Raw genomic sequence first — 27,001 nt, forward strand, 5'->3', positions numbered from 1 at the left:
TTAAACATCATCTTACTTGAATTTTCTAACCAGCTTCAAATTTCTTTATCTGAAATTTATTTCCTAGAAAAATTTCATGCTAAATAATAACACTATGCAGAAAGAAAGAAGAGTATCACGTACTGTCATGTTTTTCCTATAACTGACTACAAAATTTTATGAGCATGTTAAGAGCCACTGTAAGAAGCAGCTGTTAGAAAAATCACATGTAGGTTTCTAAGCACTGACGTGAAAGTGGTTTTTTAATAATTAAAACCAGACCTACTAAATGATAAACTATAATACTACATCAATGAGAACTTACAAATGTGCATATCAACAGTAACATCTCATGACATCAGGAGTACTTGTTACCTATAATTACCTAAAGCTACTAACTTAAGAACTGGAATAATATAGGATCCTTGTAATTATCTCTGGAGGAAAATTTTGGACTAGCATCTCTGGAGTATTAACTATTAGTTATTTGACCAACAGGGCAATCAGATGTGATATGTTGATATGAAGGTTCTTAATTGTAACTGTTGCTAGAAATACCTCTTGAACATATAAGCATGGGCTTTTCTTTTTCCCATAAGAAAGCTCACTGGAATTTAATTTAATTTATTTTATGGTCTTCAGGAATCCAAATATTCACAAACTTTCTTTTTTCTCTTCCAAATTTAATTTTACAATTCTTCCCAGGATGAAATAATAGGAAGGAGAGGCATTTATATACATAGTATTGTCTCATGTCTTTACAGTATCATTTACCATACAGCCTTAAATTCCATGGTATTACATTGATAAGACTAATAGAACTTATCCTTACATTGCATTTATCATGGCATTTTCCTCCAAAAATAGAATCAACTATATTCTTACATTTTTTGGTGCAAATACATCAGAATTTTAAAACAATGTATTTGTATTAGAAAGTACAGTCCATGTAGCAATTGAATGTTGTCTGAAGCTGTCAAGATAGCCATTAAAGGCTGAGGTATATATCATGCTTTCCAAGTCATCACATCATTAAGTCACCACATATACACTCTGAAAGCTTATTTTCACTTAATAACTCTATTCTTTAGCTCATCTAATCTAACTTTTGGGATAAAAATCACCTTTTTGCTTTGACACTGTTCCAAAGTCACTTAACTCTTACTGCTTCCTCAAGAAAAATGCTACTTTAATAAAAAATGTTGTGACATCTGTATAGAGAAAACCAGTTGTTCTCAGTATCCATTAGCAGTGTTCTTGAAGAAACTGAATGAATTATATAGCTGCTGCATAAGAAGAAGTAGAAGTAACAGACATTTAACCCTGCCTGATGTTTCCAGACTAAATGAAAACCTCTAACTATGACCACTAAACTTTATTATTACTGCATATTTACATATACACACTGTAATCCCTTCTGAACGTCACACTGTTCCAAGACTGTCCTTAAACAATTGCATATTAAACATCTGAACATTCTTCCAACTTCTAACAATTGAGGCTGTTCATTAACATTGTTGGCTGAGAGACCAGGGAATAGGTACATAAAGTATCCTGCTTAAACCTTAGCCAGTATTTAGGAGGTTAAAACCTGCTTCGTAACTATGCCTTCCTTAAGAGGTGTCATTTATTTACTCCTAACACAGGAATACACAGAAACTAATTTAGCCTTCTCCATTATCCAATATTCACTGGTTTTACCTTATTAATTAAAAAAACAAAACAAAACAAAAAACCACAAAAAAACCACCACAAACAACAACACAACCCCCACTATTTTTATCTCTTCCTTCCTCTTTCTTCTTCTGTATTTATAAAATCTTTTGTTCCTGATTTGCTTCTCTGCTAGCTAGCTGCAATTCACTCTGTATCTTGGCTTTTCTGATTTTATTCACCTCATGCCCTAAGACTATTTCTGTTGTTTTCAGATTTTTTTTTTCTTATTTATTTTCAGGTCTTCAGAAAAGAGTTTTCTTTTTATTCTTGTATCTCCCCTGTGCCCTCTGCATATAACTCTGCATTTTACATAAACAAGTGCCACCACATTGATTAAATGTATCTGTATCTTACAATGAGGTAAAGAAATTACAGTATCCACTGTCACCAAATTACCTTTAGTCCTTGATTTTTAACCATGCCAAGCAGAATTTTGCCTTAATAACAAATTAGGATTGGACCATTCACAGTCATTAAAATTCCCTGAAGCAAGAGTAAAAAAGAAACAGTGCTTTTATCAGTACAAAGAAATTGCACTGATACTTCTTAAAAAGCTTAGAAAGACAGTCAAACAATTGTAAAAACAGTTTATAGAAAGAGCAGCATTAAATTGCCTTTGGAATTCATTCCTGAAACAAGCAACCTATTAAGAGCTAACAAGTCTAAAATGCTGTTATGAATGCTTTGGAAATGATCCTGAAGCTGTCATTCACTCTCTCCAAGTGTCAGACTGAGATATAGTTTTTCTGGCCAACTGCTTCCTACATGTAGTTGCATGTCCAGTTTTGTTCAAAAACCATAAAAGCCCTTTTCTGAAAGGGAGAAAATCACCTGCATTTAAATAGTCTAAGGGTAGAGATAGACGATTGCCTGGTTTACCTCTTAGAGGTGGAGAGAGAAATAAAGAGGATCTTCATTTTAAAAAGGTGTTATGAAAAGTAAGGAAATTGAGCATGCTCAGCACCAATACAAGATCTGGGCTTTGATTTCCTTAAGGACTTTGCTTGAGCCTGACGTTATCCACTTCTGGCAAACAAAACATATGACACTGTACAAGGTTTCATTTAAACATAATTTGTGTGTGCAGTGTAGATTCTTGTATACAATTGAAAAGATAAATCACATATAGAGAGCTACATGTCATCTTGACACGTATCAAAAACGATTTAGCCTTTCTTTTCTTGGTGTAGCACTGGAAAACTCCCTGCACTCTAGTCCATGTTCCTTTCTACTCAGCTTCCTCTCCGAGGCAAGTGTTTAGCTGAGAGACACCTACTGAAACACTTGCAAACCCATTTACTGAATTGGAAAACCCACCTATTCTAACTCAAAAGAAAGGACTGTGATTTGCCTCTTTTCCTTGGTGAGCAGCACAGCAATCCCAAGCAAGTGGCATTGTAAGTGTGTTATGTATCACCCTCTGTAATCACATTTCAGTGTTTTACTGGTTGTAAATAACATGCATGAGTGCTCCAAGGATGAAAGTGCTCTTTTGCTGCCAACATTAGTTGTTCAATGATCTGAACAGCAGAAGCTGCCAATTATTGTATTCCATTTTAAAGTGTCATTTAAAGACAGACTTGTAATTATGATACCTTAGCTCCACATTTATAACTTAGCTAAAGAGCTATAAGAATGTAATTGAGGAGTCCTGGAACAGCTATTGATGATTACACATCAATTTCACCTATGGAAAAATACCATGTGTTTTGCATATGGTCTGGTACACAGCATCAACTTTGCCAGTAGTTCCAAACTGTGGAGGGGGTCCTCAAGTACCTTACACAAGGCACGGCGTAGCCCTGTTCTGCCAGGCTGGTCACGACTTCAAGGGATCTACACAAGCACATGAATAACTTTCCCTAACAAGTCTGTTATAATACACTCCTTAACACTGTTAATCCTTCTCATCACTTAAAACTTACCTGAAACAGCCAGCATTTTGGCTTCAAGTAGAGCTGGTAGCTGAGTCTCAATATCACTCACTTTCCTCCTCAAAGTAGTGCAGAGTTTCTGGCTCGTGCAAACCTAAATTGAGGCAGACAGCCATGATATAGAATTCATTCATGTAAAAGTATAAGGCAGTTGAAATGGGGCTTCAAATGTTCTTGGTTAACAGACATGACATAACATCCTGCAGCAAGGTAAAAAAGCTTAATAAAAAGTGATGTCTTTACAGAAACACCCAACATTGAATCAAAATTTCCAGGCTGTGCTGCACATTCTGCTATTAAAACAGGGGATGGTATTAGCATTAGCTACCTGCATGAGAGAGGACATGGTTCACTACTACATACTGAGGCTGCACACAGAAGGCCATCTCACAGATTCTGCCCAATTTCAGTATAAATAATCATGCTTCAATAAGTAAACCAGTATTTGGAGATTAAAACTCCATAACATACAATGTGCACTGATTTTTATACTCAATATACCATGCTCTGCATTTGAACTGAAAAAAGGCAAAGCAGCCTTATTTTTTGCACACACAAATAAGGCTGTTTGACCCTGTACTTTGTTTCACAATCAGAACACATAGATGACTAGGGTTCAGGTTTCTGACTTTCCCTTGCTCTCTTTTTTATCTTTTCAACTGGTGGTCCTTCAGCAATCAATACGGTTTGGTATTGAAAATGTGGAGAGAGAAAATAGAGGAAAAAATGTAAAGGAAATTCAGCTGTTTCTGTACTTTACATTTCAGTGTACACCGCCCTCTCAGAAGGAGCTTATGCAGCATGCCAAATTTATACAAGTCTCACATATTCAAAAATGTTGGGGTTTACTCCAGATTGCATCATTTGGGAAGGAAAGCAAAATGAACACACAAAAACTCTTCAGTGAACTAAGGCAAATCCCTTGTTCTAGAGGGAGATGCTTTCTAAAAGCAACACTTTAAGAAGAACACTTTCTTGAATAAACACTTTCTTAAAGTAGTAGCTGACACTTAAGAAAACATTGCATCCATTGGAACCAAAACTAAAGCAATAGTCAAGATAGGCACAGGTCAGTGCTGGAATGATGTCATGTGAAAGGAAATCTCCAGAGAGAAGTTTCCCTGCCTTCCTTCACTTTTATTTTTCCTTGCTCAAAAACAAGTGCCATGCTTATTAATGGAGGCGCAGGTATCACTTCACTTTTTAAAATGCAAAACTTTATAGTTCTAATGGTTTATCTGTTTGTACAACTAAATCACAATAATTCATATATAACATTAGCTTTAAATCCTTTTAAATTAATAACACCCTCTTCCTTTACTGAGATTATCTGTTAACTATAAATGGGTCATTTTTTTTTGAGTCAACAGAACGTTCCTCCAAGCAGTAACTGTTACTTGTAAAGACTTCAGAGTCATCCTGTTATTTTAAAAACACATATGGCTTCTGCACCTACAATAATTTTTAAATTCCCAGATATTTCAATTTATTTCAGTACCCCCATTTAAGTGACTCACCAGCTAATTCAGTTAAAATGTGTTTAAAACTCCAAACCTGTCAGAGGTGAATAAACGTGCCTAAAAAAACCAAAGGCCATTTCTGTCTCCCATCTCCAAAATAAATCTGAAAGTTTTTAATGACTTCTTTCCAAGATGTACTCTCTCTTTAGGGGCATTGAATGGCTCAGTGAATTGCAATTAGATGGGGAATCTTTCAGCTCCAGGAAAACTGCATGAATATATCCCATGCTGGTAGTAAGTTAAAGTCATTATCACTAGACAGATGTTTGGCAATTATGCAAAATAAGCTGGGATGTTTAATCAGTTTCTAGTAAGCACTGTCCACTTTGTAAGCCCCATTGCCAGAACAAAGCTTGCTGGCACTCTTTATTAATGGACCAAATGCAGGGACCAGAGGCAGAAAGGCAATCCCTCCAACTCAGAGATGATTCTTCTGGAACATGAGATAAGTAGGTTCCCCGGCCTCTGCTTGTATCTATGTCACATGTATTCTGCAGATAAATGAACAACATTAATCTTCAGACCTATCATATGGCATAGTTCAACAAGACTAAATGAGAAAGTGGGAAAGACAAAGTAATATCCCCTAAAGTAATGGCACTGCTTCTACGTTACATCACGTCTGCTCTACAAGCTCCAATTCTTTTCATTTTTTATTATTATTGTATCCTCATAACAGATACCATTATTCATTAGAGTAGCTTATTCAGCCACTGAGGAAAGGTTATTTCTTAGCTAACAAAGATGGTGAACATTCACAGAGCCAGTGTCCTGGGCTTCCAGTGAACACCATCCTTCTCTAACCAGCCTGACTGCAGGTGCCTGGGGCCCCAGCAATGCCCTTTCCCTGCTCTCAGCGACCAGCTCTACTGTGGCCCACAGACCAACCAGCTCAAAGTCTAAAAAACCTCTCTTTCAGTTTCAGCAAAGTGCTTTTGCAGCCAAATATTACTGTATTTATTTGAAAATGCTCTTCAGTGGTTTCGGAGGTTTTTTTAAAGTAGTTTTTTTTTAAAAAGGCTCTTGTTTAGGAATATACCTTACAGATATGCGTTCAAACTGAAATGTTACTCAAAAAAGCAATCTGTCTGAAACCAGTAGGAAGCTGGTTAGCAAAGACATGCGGAATCAAGATGAAAAACAGCAAAATATCAAAGGCAAGTTTCCCATTGTTATCCTCTTCCATCTTTCCAGCATATGTTAATCTAAAGCGGCAAAAACAGGGACAAGGACAGCAAGTAAAGCACTGGAAATGACTCCAATCATCTCAAGAGAAAAGTAGTTTTGAGTAACCTTCACATTTCTTTAAAACAACACCTTGGAAAAGATAAAGAAATCCTGCTAACACTGCCTAAAGGAAGGAACAGTCTACGTGATCTGCCACACAGCACAGCCTTGCCATTACTGAAAGCAGATATTAATTTCTGAGGGAAGGTGGTGAATAAGGGGCAGCGCTCCCTTCATTAGCAGGCAGAAGTTAGCTTTTGCAGCCACAGCTGAAATCAAGAGAGATGAGGCAGAAAAGGCCATAGAAATGCCAGTGGCACAGGGGAAAAGGAAAGACCTTTGACAAAGGAATGTTTTCCCCATACAATAAAAAGGTTTAAAAGACCAGCTCTATTTATTTTGAGATGAAAATAATAGGATGAGATTATATGCATAAACTAAATAGGAAATTATTTGAGAAGTCTCACTCACTAAATAGGTGAGTGCTTCCTATTTATCTTCTATAACAAATAAAAGCCATCACATAGGAATGGAACAAAATTAAAACAGTATTATATCTATTGAAAATTTAAAGAAAAAAAATGAAGCTGTGAAATCCCACCTCACAGACTTCTTCACTGTTACCCAGTGCTTCAGCTGCTATTGAAAAAGTCTCTAGATACTATGGTAATAAAATAAAACCTCATGAGACATTTTCCAGGGAAAAGGCAAATTCCATACCTTATGTTTTAGCGTGCAAATAGCTTGAAACACTTGAAACATCACTCTGAGCTACTGAATATCTCATGCATTTTAGTAGATGAGCTGTAGGTCAGTTACAATAATTTCTTTGATACTTTATTCATAATCACATAAAAATACTGGAGGAATCCTTGTTATAGTCTATATTAATTTTCCCAAGATGTGGGTATAAGCAAGGAATAGAGAAACTGAGCTCAATAAAGTGGAAGAGAAGGAAGGAGTGGTAAAGAGATACAGTCTTCAAATTATCTTTTTAGCAGTGCACAGTGAAAGGGTTGGTCAAGATGATTAGGAAGAACAGATTATAAAGGATAAATTTTTTACTGATTTAGGTGAGGTCTATTAGAGAAAATGTGAAAAATAAGTTTATTTCAGAGTATAAATTCATTGTTAATCAAAACCCAGAAATATTTTTCACTTCCTGTTTCATATAGATCTATGTGAATTGGCTAGAGTAAATGCATCTTTTTTCTAGAGCATTGCCATGGAGCATCTGGGTCATTCTTAAATAAAACGTTAGTGTTCTACTTCTTGAAAGGGGCCCATGAAATAAGAAAAATAAAGGAAAAGTATTAACATTTCTAGTTAGAAGCAAAAATTATGCTAAATACCCTATATCACTTTTCTTTGTATTTTTAAAGGATATGAAATGAGATAGTTAGCTAGATTATTAGTGAAATGAGGGGAAAAAGAGATACTTCATTTATGCTCTTCCCTTCACACCAATACAACTAGTTAGAGAGGAAAGTAAGAGATTCTGTATTAAGAGCAAAAGCATTCAGCTATGATCATGACTGCATTAAGATGAGGAGTCTGCTCCTGAACAGAGACCTAAGCAAGAGGACTGATCACTAACTAGTAAAAAAGCTGAGAAAGAAGAGATTACTCCATCTGCTTCCTGAAGTATTATAATCCCTGTGGACTGTTCAAGCAAAAACTGGGGAGGGCTTTTCAGTGTATGCTTAAAGATATTTATGTGCAAAATCATCTTAGAAGGAACACCACAAAACCAACTTCCTGAAACAAAGACAATCTATTAAGATGAATGCTATGATCTGCTTCTGTAAATATTCTGAAGAACTGAAAACATGTACTTACTTTGGCAGTAGTTTCTTTAATGGATGCGCTGAACAATTGTTCTTTCTCCTGAAGGCTAGAGGGAATTAGAAAAAAATAAATTAAATTAAATTAATGAATAAGATAAAATAAAAAAGAATCTCCGCTCAATAGAGGTTGGCCTGCTACACAAGATACATTTCCATAGGGAAATAAAATGTTAAGCTGACTCATTACAAACACAACAGAGTCAATATCAAGGCAAAAACTACACTTAGTTTCAGGGTTGCTAGTGACTAACCAACATTCACCCTTACAGTTGTTTATTAAGGAGTATATAGATTTTACTTACTACTTGAAACACAATTATGATTATTTGTGTAATCATAATACCTAAAGCAAACTAAGAAATTCCCAGCAATGTCCAGGATTGGTGCTTTGCTGGACTATCATCCAAAAATCTAACACAAAGGCATTTCTGACACAAAGAACTGGCAGTTTACTATCCTCTTACAACTCAGTTTTCAAGTCTACCAGAAAAAGTTGAACTACAGTCCCTTGTTCTCATAGTAATTTTATGTGAAATACCAGTACTCAGTTTCTTTAGATCCATAAAAACCTACCAAATAATTGTACCAAATTGATGGAACAGTGGGCTGAAATTGAGGCATCACCTACGCTTATATGAACAAAATTCAAGGTTTTCTTCCATGTATTATAAATATGTAGGTTTCCTATTTTTATATTACCAAACCTAAAGTAAACCTGTGCCCTTGGTTCTCGTAAAATAATTCACCGTTTACATTTTTAACATGAAGTTCAAAAATCCAAGTCAAACCAAACAATCAGGAGTTAGGAGAGAGGTTACTTTTGCAACTTGAATACTCCCCTCCCTCTGACTTAGGAGGTGTAGACTTTTTATACAGTGTTCAATTACTTTATCACACACTATTTTCTTTTCTGTCAAACACCTCAGTTGTGTACGTGACAGTCAGCACTCCCCATTAGCAGCATCTCAATTTTTCCTCACGCCTGTGTTATAAAAACTCTACTTCTTTCATGACTTACGGTTACTATTTTTCCCAAATAGGAACTAATTAAATATTTCTGAGCTTTTCTCTAGTGTTCAGCATTGAAATATCCAAACATATCTGAGACATCACTGGATTTATTTCAGTGATACTCTTGCATGACAAGGCAGTGTTGTATTCCTTTTACAGGTGGAGGAAACAAAAGCCACTGTTATTCAGAAAGCACGCTATGACTGAGCGCCTGTTTTGACCTGCATGCAGCTCCTGCTGCCTATGCATTTCTCTTTTCTATGCATTTCAGTTTTCTTCTGACAACCTGCCCTTATTTTCCAAGCACAGCACTTACTGAGATCTATTTCACGAGTCAGCATTTTCAGGAGCAGAATCCCCAAGCACGTGGAGCTGGAGCTGCACTCAGCTACTGATCACCTACAGAAGGGCTGATGGACCACCCTGCCCAGCTGCACAGGGCAGTGAAACAGCCTCAGAGGCAGGATTCGGAATATCATTTAATCACATTAACGAGGCACCTATTTGCATTGCTGTCCCTGGTAGCCTGCTTCAAGGAGCACACACCTTTCCTATCTGCAGCCCAGCAAGGCCTGTCACCTCATTACCAGCCCAGCGCCTGTGCAATGAAACAAGCAGAAATGCAGCTGCCTACCTATATAAAAGTGTTTAATGACATTTCTCACAGAGCCTCAAATTTCTCCCTTTTCTACAGCTATATATGTGCAAAACACAAAGTATTGCTGGTGTAATGATGCCATTCTCAGCTCCCTGATTGCCTCTGGGCATGCCAGAGGGAATGAACTATTTAGCCACTTCTTTTCTTCTGCTTTGGAGCTTTCAGTGACTTTCAGCATCTCCCACAATTGGCATTTGAGCTAGTCAGGTTATGTAAAAAAAAGACTGGCTTTGTGTACAGATGTCAAGGGGCAGCAGCAAGGCTGCAGTGTGTAATTGAATGAATATTGGGTGGCTGACCCAATTGTACTGAAACTGCCTCATAAAATTCAACTCTAAAGATCCAGACCATAACAAAATGTAAAATGCAGTTATAGCCAGAAGAACAAGAGTACATAGATGGCAACTCTAACAAATATCTTCTGTGTGCTCTCCCTCTTATCTGTTTACTTCCCTCACAGAAAGCCCTCCCACATGTTCATACATTTCACTGCTCTGCTGAACTCACAAATCTAAGAAGAGAGATCAATTTTCAACCGCTTTTGAAGCAATGCATCCACAACAGCACTGCAAACTAGGATCAAGTTGTCAAATCTGCATTGCTAACACGGATGCACAAGCCCGTGCAGATTTTCAGGACTAGGTGCCGAGTGGGAAAAAACATTCTGTCTATACACAGATTCCTTTTTCATGAGTCTCTAACAAGTCACTGAAAAATAAATAAGGAATCAAACATTGCCACTTCAATGACAGCAGAACTACAATTTTAAGATAATTTGTGGAACTATGGTTTTAATGGAATTTTATATTAATCTGACCTTTCCAACAAAAGGATATCATTAGTAAGCAATTAATTTGACCCAAGCTGGTGATAGCTGGATTAACCAGAGACTCAAATCTAAAGATCCTTTTGTTACAGATACAGCATGCACACAGACTCTTACAAGTGTATTTGTTTTATTTATGGTGCGAATCTCACAGTAGTATTCTGTTGTTATTCTGTTGTATTCCTTGTTAGCCTTCAGAATGATATCATAGGAATCCCTTGCAGAGATTAGCCCGTCAGACAATACACACACAGCAATCAAAACCATGCATGAAGCAGCCATCGTTACCAACTACAAACTGCTTCGAACTACATTTATTCCCAGGTTGTTTTCTTCTGACACAAAACCCTGTCACAGAGAAGCCCCTCACAAGCTTTCCAATTAACTGACAAGGTAATGACCCACAAGAGCAACCAGGCAGTCAATACTGATTCATTCTACCAACAAAGAGCTGTAATGGCCATGATCTGTTACATGGGACTTGAACCAGAAACAGCATTTTCTTTTACAACTGCCCTGGAGCATCATATTTCATTTTAAGAGGGGTATTCTGTCTGCTTAAAAGCTGCTTTAGGTATTACTACAAGGGTAAATGGCTTTAGAAAGAGCTCTTTGGAATAACACTAAATTCTTGCCTGGGAAGGCGTCCATAGTTTTGACTTGTTGCTATTCTTCTCTGACAGAACAGCTAATCAAGGATTTGACAGCTTTTCCTCACAGTCTTAGCAATCCATTATGAGGACCATTTAGAATTTACTTCTCAAATTCAATATAAGCTAACTCCATCACAGAGAAAGCAAAGTTCTTGATCTAGCTGATGAAAGGACTAGAGTAGGATAGGAATTCAATTAATACAAATTTAACTGACTAAATACGAAGAAAAAGAAAGGGTTTTAACACTTGCAGAACCCACAGCAATCTATACATCATGTGCAGTGTCTTCATTCATGCAGATGACCACACAGGCCTTTAATTTAAATGACATGCCATGGACTTACAGATATTGGGATCTATTGGGAGGAAAGAAGAAAAAGAATGTACATGTGCTACATCCCAGAGTATCCCTGTATACAGGCTAGACTAGAACAGGAAAGCAGGAGCTGAGGAATGATGAAACTTCTGGATGACACGTGGAGCAATACTTTGGCAAAACATGGACTTCAGCTGAGGAGTTGCAGGACAGTGTGGGAATGTTGCATGTTCAGGAAATGAAGTTGATCTGGCATGTAACAACAGACTATGGGAAAAATGCTAAGATCCAAACACTTCAGGCAGTATCCTTTAAGTACCTCATTTTACTGATATTAAAGAATATCTATTAAGTATATTTAATTGTATTAACATAGTTGGAACCTGCTGAGATGATGATGATGTTCATAATTGGGAATGGTGTGCAGGCAAAACAAAGGAAGACATTTCAGTGCCATAGGGGACAGAGGGAAGAATCAGAATCGAGTGGTCTGGTTCACACGTCCCTCACTTTATCACAGCTTCCCACATAACCACAGAGGACATTAAATGTCACAATGTAACAGATAATGTTTAAAGGGCCTTTTAAAGAATCTTCTGAGAAGTTTTAATTTGCATGCAGGAATTACTGTGGAAGGGGCTTTGTTCAAAGGAAGGCTACCTAGCACAATACTGGGAAGAATGGCTTTCTCCTAAAGGAAGGCATGTTTCTGAATGTCTTTCCTTCCACTATGCTAGGATACTTCCCTTTGCATACCAAGCTATTATGTATTTATGTTTTGCTTCCTAAGAAAAAATTCAAAGAATGCAAATGGCCAAAAGGCAATTCATGCTGTTCTCCACATTCAATATATATAAATATACATACTGCTTAAACAGAAACAGTTCCTGTATTAATAATAAATTTTTTATAGAGCAACAAAAAGTGCAGTCAGAATTCAGTTTCTATATCCACATAACAGAACATAACCACACACAGGGTGCCAGTATAAAACAAATAAATCCTGTACTAAAAATTCTCATTTTTCATAGAGAAATTAAGCTCCATCTCTGATCCCTGCCTGAAGACACTGAAAGACAAGTAAAAAGTCCTTTAACAGCAAGTATTATCCTTTACTGTCACCTAAAATATTATTATAGATCTTGTTATTACACTCCCAATCTCCATACCCCAATACAGTGCTTAAGCAAAAAGCACTTTAATTTCTTTAAAATTAAGCACAAATCAGAATAATTAAAAATTACCCATATTTGAACTTCTTATTCAAGAACAGCCTAGAAGCCCACACTCAGATTGTATGCAGAAAGCATGATGGGCTGAGCCCTCAATTCATATCAATATGTATTCCCTCCTAGATAAAATCAGCAAATTTAAACAGTTTACAGTTTGAATTTGTCCCAGAGTAATGAAACTGCCTGTAAGGAATAAACTCATTCTCATGATCACAGCCTGCTGAGACCATGGCTTTTACACCTTTACGTCTTCTAACATGATTCTTCCTCTGATTCTGAAGTCAGAAGAAGCTATACTCTCTTAGAAGATGAAAATACACAAACCAAGCCCTACACTTGTAATCTTATTTTTAACAACAAACAGAAGCTGACCTTCAAGAAAAGCTTTTGTCCAGTCCCTTGCAAAAAAAAAAAAAAAAAAAAAAAAAAAAAAAAAAAAAAAAAAAAAAAAAAAAAAATCAGAAGTGCTACTTGAGGAACATTTGGTGTAAAGGTCTGCTACAGTCTACATCAAGGCAAAAATACAACAAAAGTCTTCAGTGCATGGATTTCAGCGCCTTTAGGGAAGAAATCCACAATATAAAATCAGATCGATCAATAACTTCCTTGTATTTTGTAGTTCCCTCAATGGGTGTATATGTCAGACTTTTGAAAATAAATCACAAAAAAAGCTTTGAAAAAACCTGTATTTAACAAGAAGCATCTTTAAGCTAGACATGTACAACTAGGACTAAAGGAAAAAAAAAAAAAAAGAGAAAACATCCTTGTTACCAAAGGTTTCTTGAGGAAAATCAAATTATTATTTACAGATACCATGGGCAGAATTTTATCAGGACAAGACCTACAGGGCATTGCTGGCCCTACACTCTGCTCAGTTAAGGGCATTCAGGGTTAGAATGCATTAAATGCACTAAGGTAAACCACCACTTTTGTTTTCCTTTGAAACTCTCTACCACAAAGTTTGATTCTATCTAATCAAGAAAGATATGGGATAACAAGATATTAATTCTATGTGATCATTTCATAAGCCTGTCTGGGCTACACATCTGAGTATTATCATACTGAGGAAGTAATTTTTCAGCCAAGCATGTGAGTTCCTTTTCATCTCTGTGCAATGATCCATGGGACTTAAAACAATTATATTTTCACAGCAGCATACCTTTGTAATGGGAAGTAAAATTGCCCTTTAAACCTAAGTCAGGGTTTTCCAAATAAACTCTGATTTTTTTCTTCAATCGTGCAGCCTACAGAAAACTTCTATATGATGAGAGAGATAGTCAAAAAATTATAAAAACACAAAATTTCTGCTCAGCTGATGTGATGAAAATCCAGTTTCTCTATCTAAAACAGAGAGTGCTCTTGAGGCAAGGACTTGGACACTAAGTACAAGGGGAGAAAAGTTGTGTTTAACTCATAATGAAAATGAAATTTCTGGCAGCTGCAAGGACTAGTCACCTGAATTAGAAGTAAAATGCAAAGTCTCACCTTGGAAAACTTCCAGCCTCAAAAATTAATCTGATCTGAGATTACAAGTATCAAGAGGTGCACTTTAAGGCACAGGAGCATCGCACCTTCTGCACATTTCAATCTACAAAGTTCTCAAAAGAATATGAATGAGAATGCAAAATTATGCACCTACCTCTGAGTGAACAGAGAGCTGGTTTTTCTCCAGCAATTTGCTCCTCTTCAAGCTATCATCTGCAGAGCATTATTTCTTCACTGTTGCTATACAAGGATTACTTCAACACCTGTGCTTCCCCACTCGGAATTTTGCAAGAGCCAGAACTGGAAATACACTTTCCCAGAGTTTGTAGAACCTCAGCTTACCAACAGGGTTTCTCACTGACTTATGGGTTGCTCATTGTCGACTCTCAAAGACTTAAACCTATAGGAAGTGTACTTTAAAAATTCATCCTGCCCAGCTCTTGCATACATAAAAACTCTAAACTGAGTCAACTCTTATTTGCTGAGTGCTGCCAGACACTAGCCCCAGTTAGGAGACTTGAAGAAAAATCAAGCATTGGATGACACGTGACAATTTTTTGTAAGAATGATTAATAAAGTGTTTTTTTAAATGCCAGCAATAGAAGGACAGAGGCAAAATCTCAGTCTGGTTTTGGGCTTTTTATGTAAAATCCCTCCAACAGAAACAGTCAGTTCACAGACACCTGAAGGTGCTGCTGGCATCTTTAATCATCACAAGCTCAATTTTCATTGCCCTCTACTGAGAAATCTTCTGGTCCTATAAATCAACATTCAGACAGCCAAACCAGCTGGCTGTTTCAACCAACCAAACCATTCATATGGTGCTGGATTTCCCACCACTCCTCTGCCAGCTGATGCTGCAGGGCGGTTGAAGTAGTTGTTGCTTCAGCTGTTATCAGGAACAGGAGCACCAGACTGAGAACAAAGGGACAATCAAACAGCTATCTGCAGGAGCAGTTCATCACATCCTAACTAATACTTTCCCCAGATTTTCTGACGAATCAATAGATTCCCCATTCTTCTGCTACATCTGTCTGGAGTGCACAGAAACTAGAGTTTGCCCACAGCAGCTGCAATTACTCTCCTAAGAATAACATCCATTTTACTTCACTGACTGAAAGGGTCTGTCCCTGGATATTGTTGCTGGCTGTTTCTCTTCATTATATACAAGCTAATTCAGTATCACACATTGATTGAGACAGCTGGTCATTTTTCCCCAAAGCGAAGTAAATCTCATTGTGCACATACCCAGAGGAATCAGCACATATGTGGCCTGGGCTTTATAGGCTGCTACATCCCACTGGATGCTGTTCAAGCAAGCAGGGGGAAACCAGATGTTCAGCACGGAAAACCAGATTCCTCATTACACCATCGACATAGGTACTCAAGCAAGTGTTACTTATCCTTCTGCTGCGACTTTTTCCTTCTATAACGCTGCTTGGAAGGACAAAAAATTGCCTTTAAGATTGCTTCAAAGTAATTCAGGTTGCTAGCAATGGTCTGTTCTCCAAGTTGGAAGACTGGCTCTTTCCTTTCCCTGCTCTGTTTTTAATCCCCCCTATTCTTCCAAAGAAGGCCAGTGCCTACAGTGTGGGAGTAGACTTTGCAGAAGTGATTCTTCCTCCCTCCAGCAAGGGTCCTCACTCCCCCTCCAGTGGGATCAGAGTCATTATGAACTTCTGAGCCACGTCTGCACCTTCACAGAAAGCAAATTCACTTCATGTGTCAAAGCACAGATATTTTATGGCATGCCAGGCTTTCAATACATAGTTCCTCCTAGATTTGCTGCCACAAGAAAGGAAACAAAGACACTTGCCCATTAACTACACCCTTCTATCCTAGGCAAAGAACGAAGGAATGAAATTAATCCTAGCCAGACAAGATGGAGAGGAAAACACCTATCCATCTACACCTAACATCTTTCTGTCTACAGAAAGATGAGCCTCCTAAGCAGTCAGCTCACAAAAGATGAGGCAGATCTCTTTTTTCACCCAGGACTTGTCTTAGCCTCTCACAGAAGACTGTAGCCAAATGCTTTGAGAAAACTGAGATGATGGCCTTGTCAAAGACAAACCTAGGTATGGAACTAGCTGAAAATGAGCCAATCTTATTAGCAAGGCTTAAGATGGATTATGACATTTGATAAGAATTTTGGAATTTCTCTTCAAAATCCCCTTGCAGCAGCGGAACCTGGCTGTGAGGACAATCCCTCCAAGGGCTCTTTCCAGGGCAGAGTCACCCTCACATGCCAGAGAATATCCTCTATGGTTCTAGTCCCAGCTGCAAGCACACTGCTGCAGGTTTTGTGAAGGATAAATTGGATCAATGGATCATTAAACAAGAGAACTACAATTTAAAAAAACTGGGCACCATATCATCTTCATGATGTTTAGCTATAATAGCAGCAGTTACAGCAGCTGTATTTTAAGACCCCTGAAAAAATATTTTAGTTTATCTCATGTAGTATAGTCAAAGACATGTTTCCTACCATAGAGAATGTCAAGTTTCAAAATTCTGCGTTAAGCTGTAAAAACAACAAAGTCAGAGCAGCATGAACGGGCCCTAAATCAAAGCAGTAAGGCAAATACACAAAGTGACCTGTGCATCGTCCTCAAATCATAGAACATGATTTATCATCGACAGAAATGGCCTGAATGAAGTGACTCCACCACTGAGTGCCGCTGTGCCGGACATGCTGGAACTCCAGTACGAGCTGGAGTCCAAAGCAGCGAAGTGGTACGCCACAATCGACATCGCTAATGCGTTTTTCTCCATTCCTCTGGCTGCAGAATGCAGGCCTCAGTTTGCTTTCACCTGGAGGGGCGTGCAGTACACCTGGAACCGACTGCCCCACAGTCCCACCATCTGCCATGGACTGATCCAGGCTGCACTGGAAAAGGGTGAAGCTCCAGAACACCTACAGTACATTGATGACATCATTGTGTGGGGGAACACAGCAAGGGAAGTGTTTGAGAAAGGAGAGAAGATCATCCAGATTCTCCTGGAAGCTGGTTTTGCCATCAAAAAGAGCAAAGTCAAGGGACCTGCCAAGGAGATCCAGTTCCTGGGAGTAAAGTGGGAAGATGGGCGGCGTCAGATTCCCATTGAGGTCATCAATAAGATCACTGCGATGTCTCCACAGACCAGCAAGAAGGAAACGCAAGCTTTCCTAGGCGCCATAGGCTTTTGGAGAATGCACATTCCTGAGTACAGCCAGATTGTGAGCCCTCTCTACCTGGTTACCTGCAAAAAGAACGATTTCCACTGGGGCCATGAACAGCAGCAAGCAGCCCCTCCTAATGATACAGCCCATTCTAAATCCTACTTTCCTAAGCCAGTATGTAAAACTACATTGAAGACTTTTTTCCAACTTTTCTCAAGTAAATCAAGTTCTCTAATAAAACCTCACCTCTTTTGCCTTTATCAGGCTTTGCCCTCAACTGAAGTTGCTGAATATTTTGAGTATATTCCAACAAAGAAGACTTACACCCCCCTGAGTACTTGTATTTCATTTTGAATTGATCTTTCTCAAATGAACTCCAGGCATCACAAAAGCAGAGTGAACTGGCTGCATAAATCTTCAAGTCCAGTTCCTTGTACCACTGGCCACCCTCCAATAAGTAATACACATAACAGAGAATTTCCTTAGCTTCAGATGATCCCACAAACCCACCATAGAACAAACTCCTACTAACCAAAAATTGTTCCATATGAAGAAGAGGTGGAGCATTCAAATATTTTGAAAGGTATATAATTGAATTTCTTTCAACCAGCAATCCATGCCCAAACAATACCCCAGATGGAACTGTGCAATTTCTTTTAAGAATGACATGCTGTAAGGACACTTTCATCTGCAGATATGGATAAAACAAAGAAACTGCTAAATCAAACTAAATATGAACTGAAGTATAACAGATTTCCCCAGTTTGTACTGTGAAATAGAAAGAAACAAATAAAGGAACAAACAGATACTGAAGTGAATAGGTCAAATAATTAATATGGTCTTATTTTATAATTAGAAAACTCAAATTACACTAGTTAAAAACAAGTATTTCTGAAATGGTGTCCAGTAGTGAATACGAAAATTATATATTTGGATACCTTTTGCAATCTCCAGAAGATAGTACCTCACATTGAAACACCCAGACCCATTTTCCTCTGATTTCAGTGTGTTGCCTTCAGTTAAACCACTGGCATGTGTCACAGTGCACACAACACCAGCTGCTCCTACCTTTTAAACGCATCTCCACGCAACTCCATACAAGTGAACTGAGCTTTTGCCCTGCAATTTCCCCATTTTAAAATAATGATTATACGCTTTAGCTTACCAAGAGCAATTAAGCATGTCTGGATGAGCAAAATGATCACATTTTGCAGTCTCAGCCTCAGTGAGAATTCCCTGTCAAAGCATACTTCTTTGCCCATTAAGCAGCAGGTTTTAACCGTGTTTTCCAACAGCTCTCAAGTAAGGTGCCTAACATTTCTTAATTCTTCAAACTCAAAGCATGCTTTAGGTATTGACAAAGGCTCTTTGTACTTAGAAAGTTCACCATATACCAAAGATAAACAAGACAAAAAAAAAAGAACACTCCTGAAAAAATAACAACACTCAACAAGAAAAATAAGCTTACAATCAATTCTCATCCCAGTGTTATAGCCGACTTGTTCTTTTGCTCGTTTACACAGAAGGTCAAGTACTTGGGCAAGTATTCTTTGTTTAATATGTTCTCCCATGTTCCTGGAAGTTTGCTCCAATACATTGAATAGTTTTTTATCTTTTAGTGACCTGCAAACCACCAAATACAATTCATTACAGCACAGATTGTCTTAAGGGATGCTTCACACTAGTCCTGCCTGTTACTCCACTGCTGAATGCAGTTCATGTAGTCAACAAATAATTATGCAAAACCCCATTATAGCATTACTTTACTGACAAGCACAATGTTGCTAGAATAAATACAGAGTATCTTGCAGCCTAGCAGTGAGGAGATTGTCATTTACTGCCCATCGATATTGAACTTTCTACATAATCACTGACCTCCAGCACATGTGCATGAGTAATAGCTTTATTTCTCACACAGCTCTAAATTTGGAAAACTTTTTTCCCCCCACTGCTACTATTCATAAAATAAAATGCACATTTCCAGAAAAATCTCTTTCAGATTAACTATGTCAAGACTTTGGAATTTAAAACTAATATGTTGAACTAGCATCAACCCAGTATTCAAACCTGTTACCTAATAAACAATACTTCTCCCTCTAAGGCAGGAAAAAGATGTTACAGCAAGGGTGGTGAAATGCAGGATGCCTAGCAAGGCTGCAAAATCTCCATCTTTGAAGACGTACAGAACTCAAAGATGGGGCTCTAAGTGACCTGATCTCACTCGGATATTGAGGCCTTGCTTTGAGCAGAAGTTTAAACAAGGTAATCTCCTAAATTACTGTTTAGCTGTATGACAATCTAGGTGATGCCCATAGGCACACAGGAATTATACCCGCACCAAAAGCCTTACTTAATGTGCATGATGCTTTTTCATCATACAGAAGGAGAACAGCCTGGATTCAGATTTTATGTCTGAAAAATCCCTGTACCTGAAGTATGATAAACTGCACAGCTTGAAAAGGAAGCCACCCATCAATTAAGCTCACTGTTAATCTGAATAAACTCTCACTGTTAAATAACTGCATTTATGTGTGCTGTATTTGGTGTAGCTGAGATGGGGTTAACTTTCCCCACAGTGCTATGCTTTGCATTGGTGGCTGGAAAGATTTTGATAACACACCAGTGTGCACTGCCCTACAGCATCAGCACCCTCTCTTTCCAAGATTTCACATCCCACACCAGCACTAGGCTGGGGGTAGGCAAAATCTTGGGAAGGAACATATCCAGGACTCGCCAAAGGGATATGCCATACTATAGGATGTTGGGGATATCTCCTGATATAAAAGTTAACAAAAGGAGGAGGAAGCAGGGGCATTCATTATTTATAGTGTTTGTCTTCCAGAGCAACCACTACATGTGCTGAAGCCCTGCTTCCTGGGAAGTGTCTGGACATCACCTGATGATGGAAAGTAAAGAATAAAACCTTTGTTTGCATGCATGCAACATTTAGTTTCTATGGATTGTTTTCCATCTCATTTTCTCTCCCCAGGCCAGCTCAGATGAGGGAGTGACAGAGTGGCCTTGTGAGCACCTGGTGTGCAGCCAAGGTCAACCCACCAGAGCCCCAAGAGCAGAACTCCAGCTACGGGAATGAAGCAGAAGCACCTGACCACTGGTGACAACAAAGTCAACCAACAACAACAACAAACCCCCCCCCCAAAAACAAACAAACAAACAAAAAAAAACCCCAAACACAGAAGTAAAGGACAGAAAGGAAAGAAATTATTTTAAAATTTTCATTCCAGTTAGGAACTCATTTCGAATAATGAATGCTTGTTTTCTCTCAAGTGATTGGGCTATTCATGGTGCTAGTAAGCGAACAACTCAGAGCAAACTCCTCCTGAAACCAAACTATTTAACTCACTTTTAAATAATTTCTCAATGAGGTAAGTGCAACCCAAATATTACAGCAGCAATGAGGGAAAAAATAATCTGAATATTCTTTCATAAGCAAATCCAAAACTAAGAAAACTCAAATCAGTTTATCAGACAGACTGCTTAGGATCTTTTATTCCTCATTCTCAGAAACAGGGGTATAAGAAAATATTAAAACAAGCTAAATTTAATGCAAGAAACTACTTCCCATAACCTAATTTAAAATTTTAAACACATGTCAAAAGAGAAGAATATGTCCTCTATAAAATGTTCTGCTGACTTAAAAAAAATCTGTATAAATTAGCACACATGAGCAGCAATTTCTCATGAATGTTAATACAACCAAACCAAATCCAATAAACACGATGGGAGAAAAAAAATTGCAAGCAACATAGTTATTGCTTATCTGGAAGAAAAGTACGTTGGGATAAACAGGAATTTTATTTTCTCCTGGTGACACAGCAGCAGTACCACTTTCAAAGTCCCATCATTAATGTCCAGTACACTTTCAGTGCTCCAGTTGCCTTTTTAAATAAAGATGAGGTTATTTCCAAAATACTGCCAAGAGCAGCTACTTTTTCATTTAAAGGATCCATCTACTGTTCATCTAACTGTGAGTGTCCCAAAATTATTCATGCTGCATTTCTCTTCTCCACTGCCTGAGCCTAGCCCTCCTGATCACATGGGACTTTATTATAATTACAAGTTCATGGAAGCAAGAAGCATCCCTAATATTTACTTGAACGGTGCCTAGTACACACTTTCATGCTGTGAGAAATGTGTTTTAATTACTGCATTACCAAACTGGGGAAAAATTCCACCAGTTAACAAGAAATAGTGTAAGCTGGGGATAGGAATAAACAGTTGATGGACACATATGCTTTCTGTAGGTGGATCTTCACCATAAGAAATCATTAAGTACAAGACACTGAAATAACTACAAACTCTTCTGAGGAAGTACATCAATATTAGAACTCCAACACCTCTTCTTAGAAAGTTTTAAAGTGTCTAAATCCAGATAATTAGTGGCACAATGATGAAGAAAACAACTGACAGCCAATTCAGCAGAACATACAGGAAGATACAAGACTCTACATCTAAATTGAAATTTAAATACCTCTTTATTGCTCCTGGAAGATCTAAACTGAATGGAATTCGATAGGAGGATGCTAAAGTGTCATCCACAGCCTTGCTTATTTCCTGCAGCTCTCTTAAAGAAATGCAGCCAAGTAAAGCAGCCAGTTCACAGTCCTGTGACTGAATAAGCATATCTTGTTCTTCAATTTCTCTTCTCAGCTGTTGATCTTTTCCTTCTAATATGGCCAGCCTTGTTCGGAGATCTTCAATTTCTTTCTGCATAGAACAGAAACCAAAGTTTACTATGAACCCCATAAAAGAAACCCATTTGCCCCTAAGAAAAAAACAGTACAAGTGTCAGAAGTAGCATGAATTAAATTTGTCTAATTTAGCAAACATTAAATGAGACATTGTCTTGCTGACACACAAAAGTTCTTATGTCAGTTGTATTCAGAAATTCCAGTGCTTCCACCAGTATAAAACTCACCCCCTCCATTTCAACACCACACTTCACATCCCTCTTCCAACACCTACTGTCAGCCCTCTTTCACTTTTAAAACACATAGGTATTTCCCAACTTCACAAGCTAAAAACTTCCACCAAAATAACAAATGTCAGATCACCCATGGCAACAGATTCTTGTTCTACAGACTGGCAGCTAAACTGATCAAACATCTATCCTGCACAATATCCCTGCATGGTTTGTCTAATGGTTCCAATCTGACACGAAGCACAGGACGCAAGCAGAGAATCACTGACTATCTAACCAGTCCTTCTGCTAATTAACATTTCATTTTAACTAAAAGCACAAAATCCTTCCCTTGACTTAAAATGCACAGAATTTCAACCTCAGTTGCACTCATTTTTCTAGAAGTTCAAAGCGCGTGCACTATGATACTGATGTTTCTCGCAAGAGCAAAATACAATTTTTAGAATCATAGAATTGTAGGATCATTAATGCTGGAAAAGAGCTCCGAGATCATTGCGTCCAACCTTTGACTGAACAGCACCTTGTCAACTAAACCACAGCCCTCAGTGCTATGTCAAATCATTTGCTGACTCTACCACCTCCCTGGGCTGCCTGCTCCCAAGCCTGACCACCCTTTCAGTGAAGAAATTCTTCCTCCCATCCAATCTTAGTCCCCCCGGTACAGCCTGAGGGCATTTCCTCTTGTCCTGTCACTTGTTACCTGGGAGAAGAGACCAACCTGGCTACAACCTCCCTTCAGGTAGAGAGTGACAAGGTTCCCCCCGAGTCTCCTTTTCTCCAGGCTAAACACTCCCAGCTCCTTAAGCTGCTCCTCAGATTTGTGTTCCAGACCCTTCATCAGCTTCACTGCCCTTTTCTGGACATGCTGAAGCACCTCTATGTCCTTCCTGAAGTGAGGAGGCCAAAAATAATAAAAAAAAAAGCTTTTTGAATTTGTACATCATCCTTGCACAGGTTTTTCCTTGAAAACACAAAAACCCAACAGACAGCTTGCATCCAAGGAAGCAGCACTTCTTGAAGGAATCTGGGTTGCTGAGTTAAAGTTGTCATCAAACTAGCTGAAGGCCATACTGGAGAATTTTGTTCTATTCCTATGTTTCTTACTGTCTCTGTGAAACTTTGCAAGCCATTTAAACTACTTATTATCTCCACACATGGCCACAGACCATATGTTCATAATTTTCTATACAACCTGCAAGAGATCTCTGACATGCTACCTATAGGCTCTCAACAGAAATCAAAGCTCAATTTCAAACTCTGGTCACATTCAGTCCACCTGAAAATAAAAATAAAAATTAAAAACAAAAAGCCAGAAATCCAAAACCAAATCTTTAATAAGCAAATAACTAGGGATTACAAAATTGATGTTAGAGACAACCATATGGCTCTTTATGGCAATTCACTTCTCCATTCTGCATCTGAGCAAATGGCAGTAACACCCAAAATGGTGTTACAGAGACAAAATTAAGTGGGTTTGAATCACTAAGATGCCATCTTGATTAATACTGTAAAAAGAGCCCACTCACAAATTGATAAATTTGTATTCAAAAGAAGGTTTGAGTGGCACACAGTAAAAGAGTTCTGAGGTCAAATACTGAGTAATGAAGACAAAATAGTATTCTGAATATCTGAACAGCCATGTATGAGGTAGAGATCTAGGGGGAAATAAAAGGCATAGTTCAATATTACAGACTCATAAAACATATGTACTAGGCACAGATAACAGACTTTGGCATTTCTTTGCTTTTTTAGAGTTTCATTTCATAACCTTAGCATCATTTTAATGTTTTCAATGCAATTTACATGAAGTTTAGTTCACTAATTTTGTTAACAAACATGCTTCCAGGCTTGCTGCACTGTAACCAGCTTCTCAAGTATCACTTTGAACAAGAATAAATGCTCCTTGCATGTTCGAAGGTTGACTAGCTCCAAAATTTCAACTTATATTAGTCCTGCACACTAGGTTCATCAATTATTTTCCTCCTTCTTTGGTTTTAGATATAGCAAGAAGAGAATAGTGTGGCCCATGTTTCAACCCACAGGCATTTGTCAAGGACAGAAAGATCAGCAGACCAAAAACATCAGTTTTGGTTTTTTCAGTCTCAAATTAGGCTTTTAGTGTGCACAAAGGACAATTCTGTCTCTGTGTTACTGGCTTGGGAATACTGCCAAAATCTTAATAGGCCCTACTAAATACAGAGACCTCCATATTCTGTGAAAATGTAGTAATTGCAATCACTGCAATAAGCAACCTACATGGAACAGAAAGGAGGATGAACGGAATCTGGTTTTACAATCACACTCTTGGGACTGAAATGTACAACATAAATAGATACCAGAAGCACACAATCTGCATTCACAGAAAGAAAGCTGCTCTGTTCAGGAATAGTTCACAGGCATTCTTGAGAGCATGGAAATTTTAATCAGTAAACTGGAATTCTCCCGCATTCTTTTCCAGAAATGCAAAGAAGCCTTCAGCGTGCTCTTGGTCAGCCTCCAGGGACAGATAAAAAGGGCCTAAAGTCTCAGCACTGAGCAGCAGATGATATTCATCTCACTAAACATAAGGTGGAGTTTTACTTTGCAGCTTTGAGTTTAAACTGGGATTTCCAACACAACAGCTAATCAGTACTGACTGTATACCTCCAGCTTCACTTATGGACTGATGGTCTCCATGAAGCAGAGATTGCTGTTAGACAGGCATTAATACATAAATTATAGATACTGCCACAGGTTTTCAAATCTCTGAAGACCAATGCAGAACCAACAGGAGACAGGGCAGAAGAAAAAATAGAGTGGGGCTGAGGAAAATAATAAAAAAAAAATATTACTTCTGATCATGCAAGATTTTGGGCAGGAGTAATCTTTAGGGGTTCCTGGGTGGAAACAATCATCACAGATCAGCCTTCCCCAGAACCTTGAATTCCTGGTAGTTTTGATAAAATGCTAATAAATAGCATGCTTGTAAAATGGTATGGTTGATTTTTCCCTAGTATAACTACAGGAGAATAAAGATTCAGCTTGAGCAAGTGTAAAAATTGGCTGTCATGGAGTCTTAAGTACAGGAGTTTTCAGTTCAATATCTTGAGGTGGCTCTTGGATGTCTACATTAAAAACATTTTCTGCATACTGATAATGCAGAACTACACTATGTCTCCTCTTGCTGATGAAACAAACCTAAAATATACAAAGGTGATGAGCAGGATAAAAAAGACATTTCTTCACCTAAGTACAGTTTTGCAATGACCACATAAGATGTTTTTCTCTATTTCTTTGTGAGTTTTCTATATATTTTTTTTATGTGTGTACATAGGCAGAGATTGCTATACTATTGTATCCACCAAAGGAATGAAAATACCACAAAAAGAGATTTCAAGACAAAACCACAAAATAGAAGGAAAACTAGGTCTACTAGCTCTCTAAGGTGCCACTTCGCTGAGTGTGATTACCAAGGTTTAAAAGACACATAACTGGACAGTACATTGAGATTTTTGAAGGATGGTGAAAAGAAAGAGCTAAATTTTGCTTAAAATGCTTGCAGACTTAAAATTGGACTAATGCCATCTTGAAGCATTCCATTTGCCAAACTATCTCGTTGTGACATCATGTGTCATTGTAAAGCTATTGTTAGCAAATGCTGGCTGCTCAGTGATGATTCCTTCATCCTTATGAAAAGCATCAATCATCTTTCAGGAACAAAGCTGGTAAATCATGTATTTATAGTAAATTCTAACCAGAAACGGGTGAAAACTTTTTGTCTTCAAATAAAAACTTCTGAAGATCAGCGTAATATTAAAATGTCAAATTATAACAAAGAGCACGCTTAAAAAGATAATGAGGAAAGTTTAAGCATGCACACAAGCCACCAACCCTTGCAGCTCTGGGTTTCTGTAATGAGATTAACACAACTCCTGTGGCTGCCATCTCCAATCATCACTTAGATTATCGACTGGACTCCAGCCAAGGCTCTAATTACTACACAGAAGCAAAGTCGCTATTATAATAAATTTATTTCACTGTGTGACAGCCTACAAGGTTCTCCCCACACAGCACTGGTTCCTCTACACAACTTTGCAGTCCTGTTACCTGTAATCGTTTCTTCTCTTGAAAAAGCTGGTTTCGTTTTGTGGCCGAAACCTGCGTCCTCTCCTGGGAGGTTGATCTCTGAAGTCTCTGCTCTTTTTCATGACAAAGACCATTTTCTTCATGTCTAGCCCTTTGAAAAATGCATGACAAAAGCTAAAAATTAGTGGTTGTCATGAGTTTCAGTGTCTCAAGGATTAAACAGATCAGAATGCTACATGTTACCTTTAGAGTCATAACACTCCACCACCAGAATGATTACATTTCAAACAGATACAGTTAGAGAACAAGAGATTTTTTTCCCTTGGCATATCTTCCTTTATTATCTCAAACATTTACACTGTTTTTACAACACGATGAAGAAAGAAAATGGAAAGCTTGTATAGCTTCAGGCTTCCCTCAGCTTTA

General features: G+C 38.0%; 1 protein-coding gene across 6 annotated transcripts in view; it reads right to left on the bottom strand.

Annotated features, from left to right (window-relative positions):
• The window catches only part of DISC1 (DISC1 scaffold protein), a 192,080-nt gene that overhangs the window by 104,645 nt on the left and 60,434 nt on the right, over positions 1-27,001 (bottom strand). For all 6 annotated transcript variants that reach the window (XR_010079339.1, XR_010079338.1, XM_063390492.1 and 3 more), the window contains 4 exons: positions 26,597-26,726; positions 22,061-22,296; positions 8,216-8,270; positions 3,621-3,723 (listed from right to left, as the gene is read on the bottom strand). Coding sequence is in view for 4 of the 6 variants with exons in the window: in XM_063390492.1 (XP_063246562.1) it covers positions 3,621-3,723; positions 8,216-8,270; positions 22,061-22,296; positions 26,597-26,726 (524 nt within the window). In the remaining 2 variants the exon portion in view is untranslated. The remainder of the gene's footprint in view (positions 1-3,620; positions 3,724-8,215; positions 8,271-22,060; positions 22,297-26,596; positions 26,727-27,001) is intronic.

The sequence above is a fragment of the Prinia subflava genome, chromosome 2 (genome assembly GCF_021018805.1).
Source record: "Prinia subflava isolate CZ2003 ecotype Zambia chromosome 2, Cam_Psub_1.2, whole genome shotgun sequence".
Classification (NCBI taxonomy): domain Eukaryota; kingdom Metazoa; phylum Chordata; class Aves; order Passeriformes; family Cisticolidae; genus Prinia; species Prinia subflava.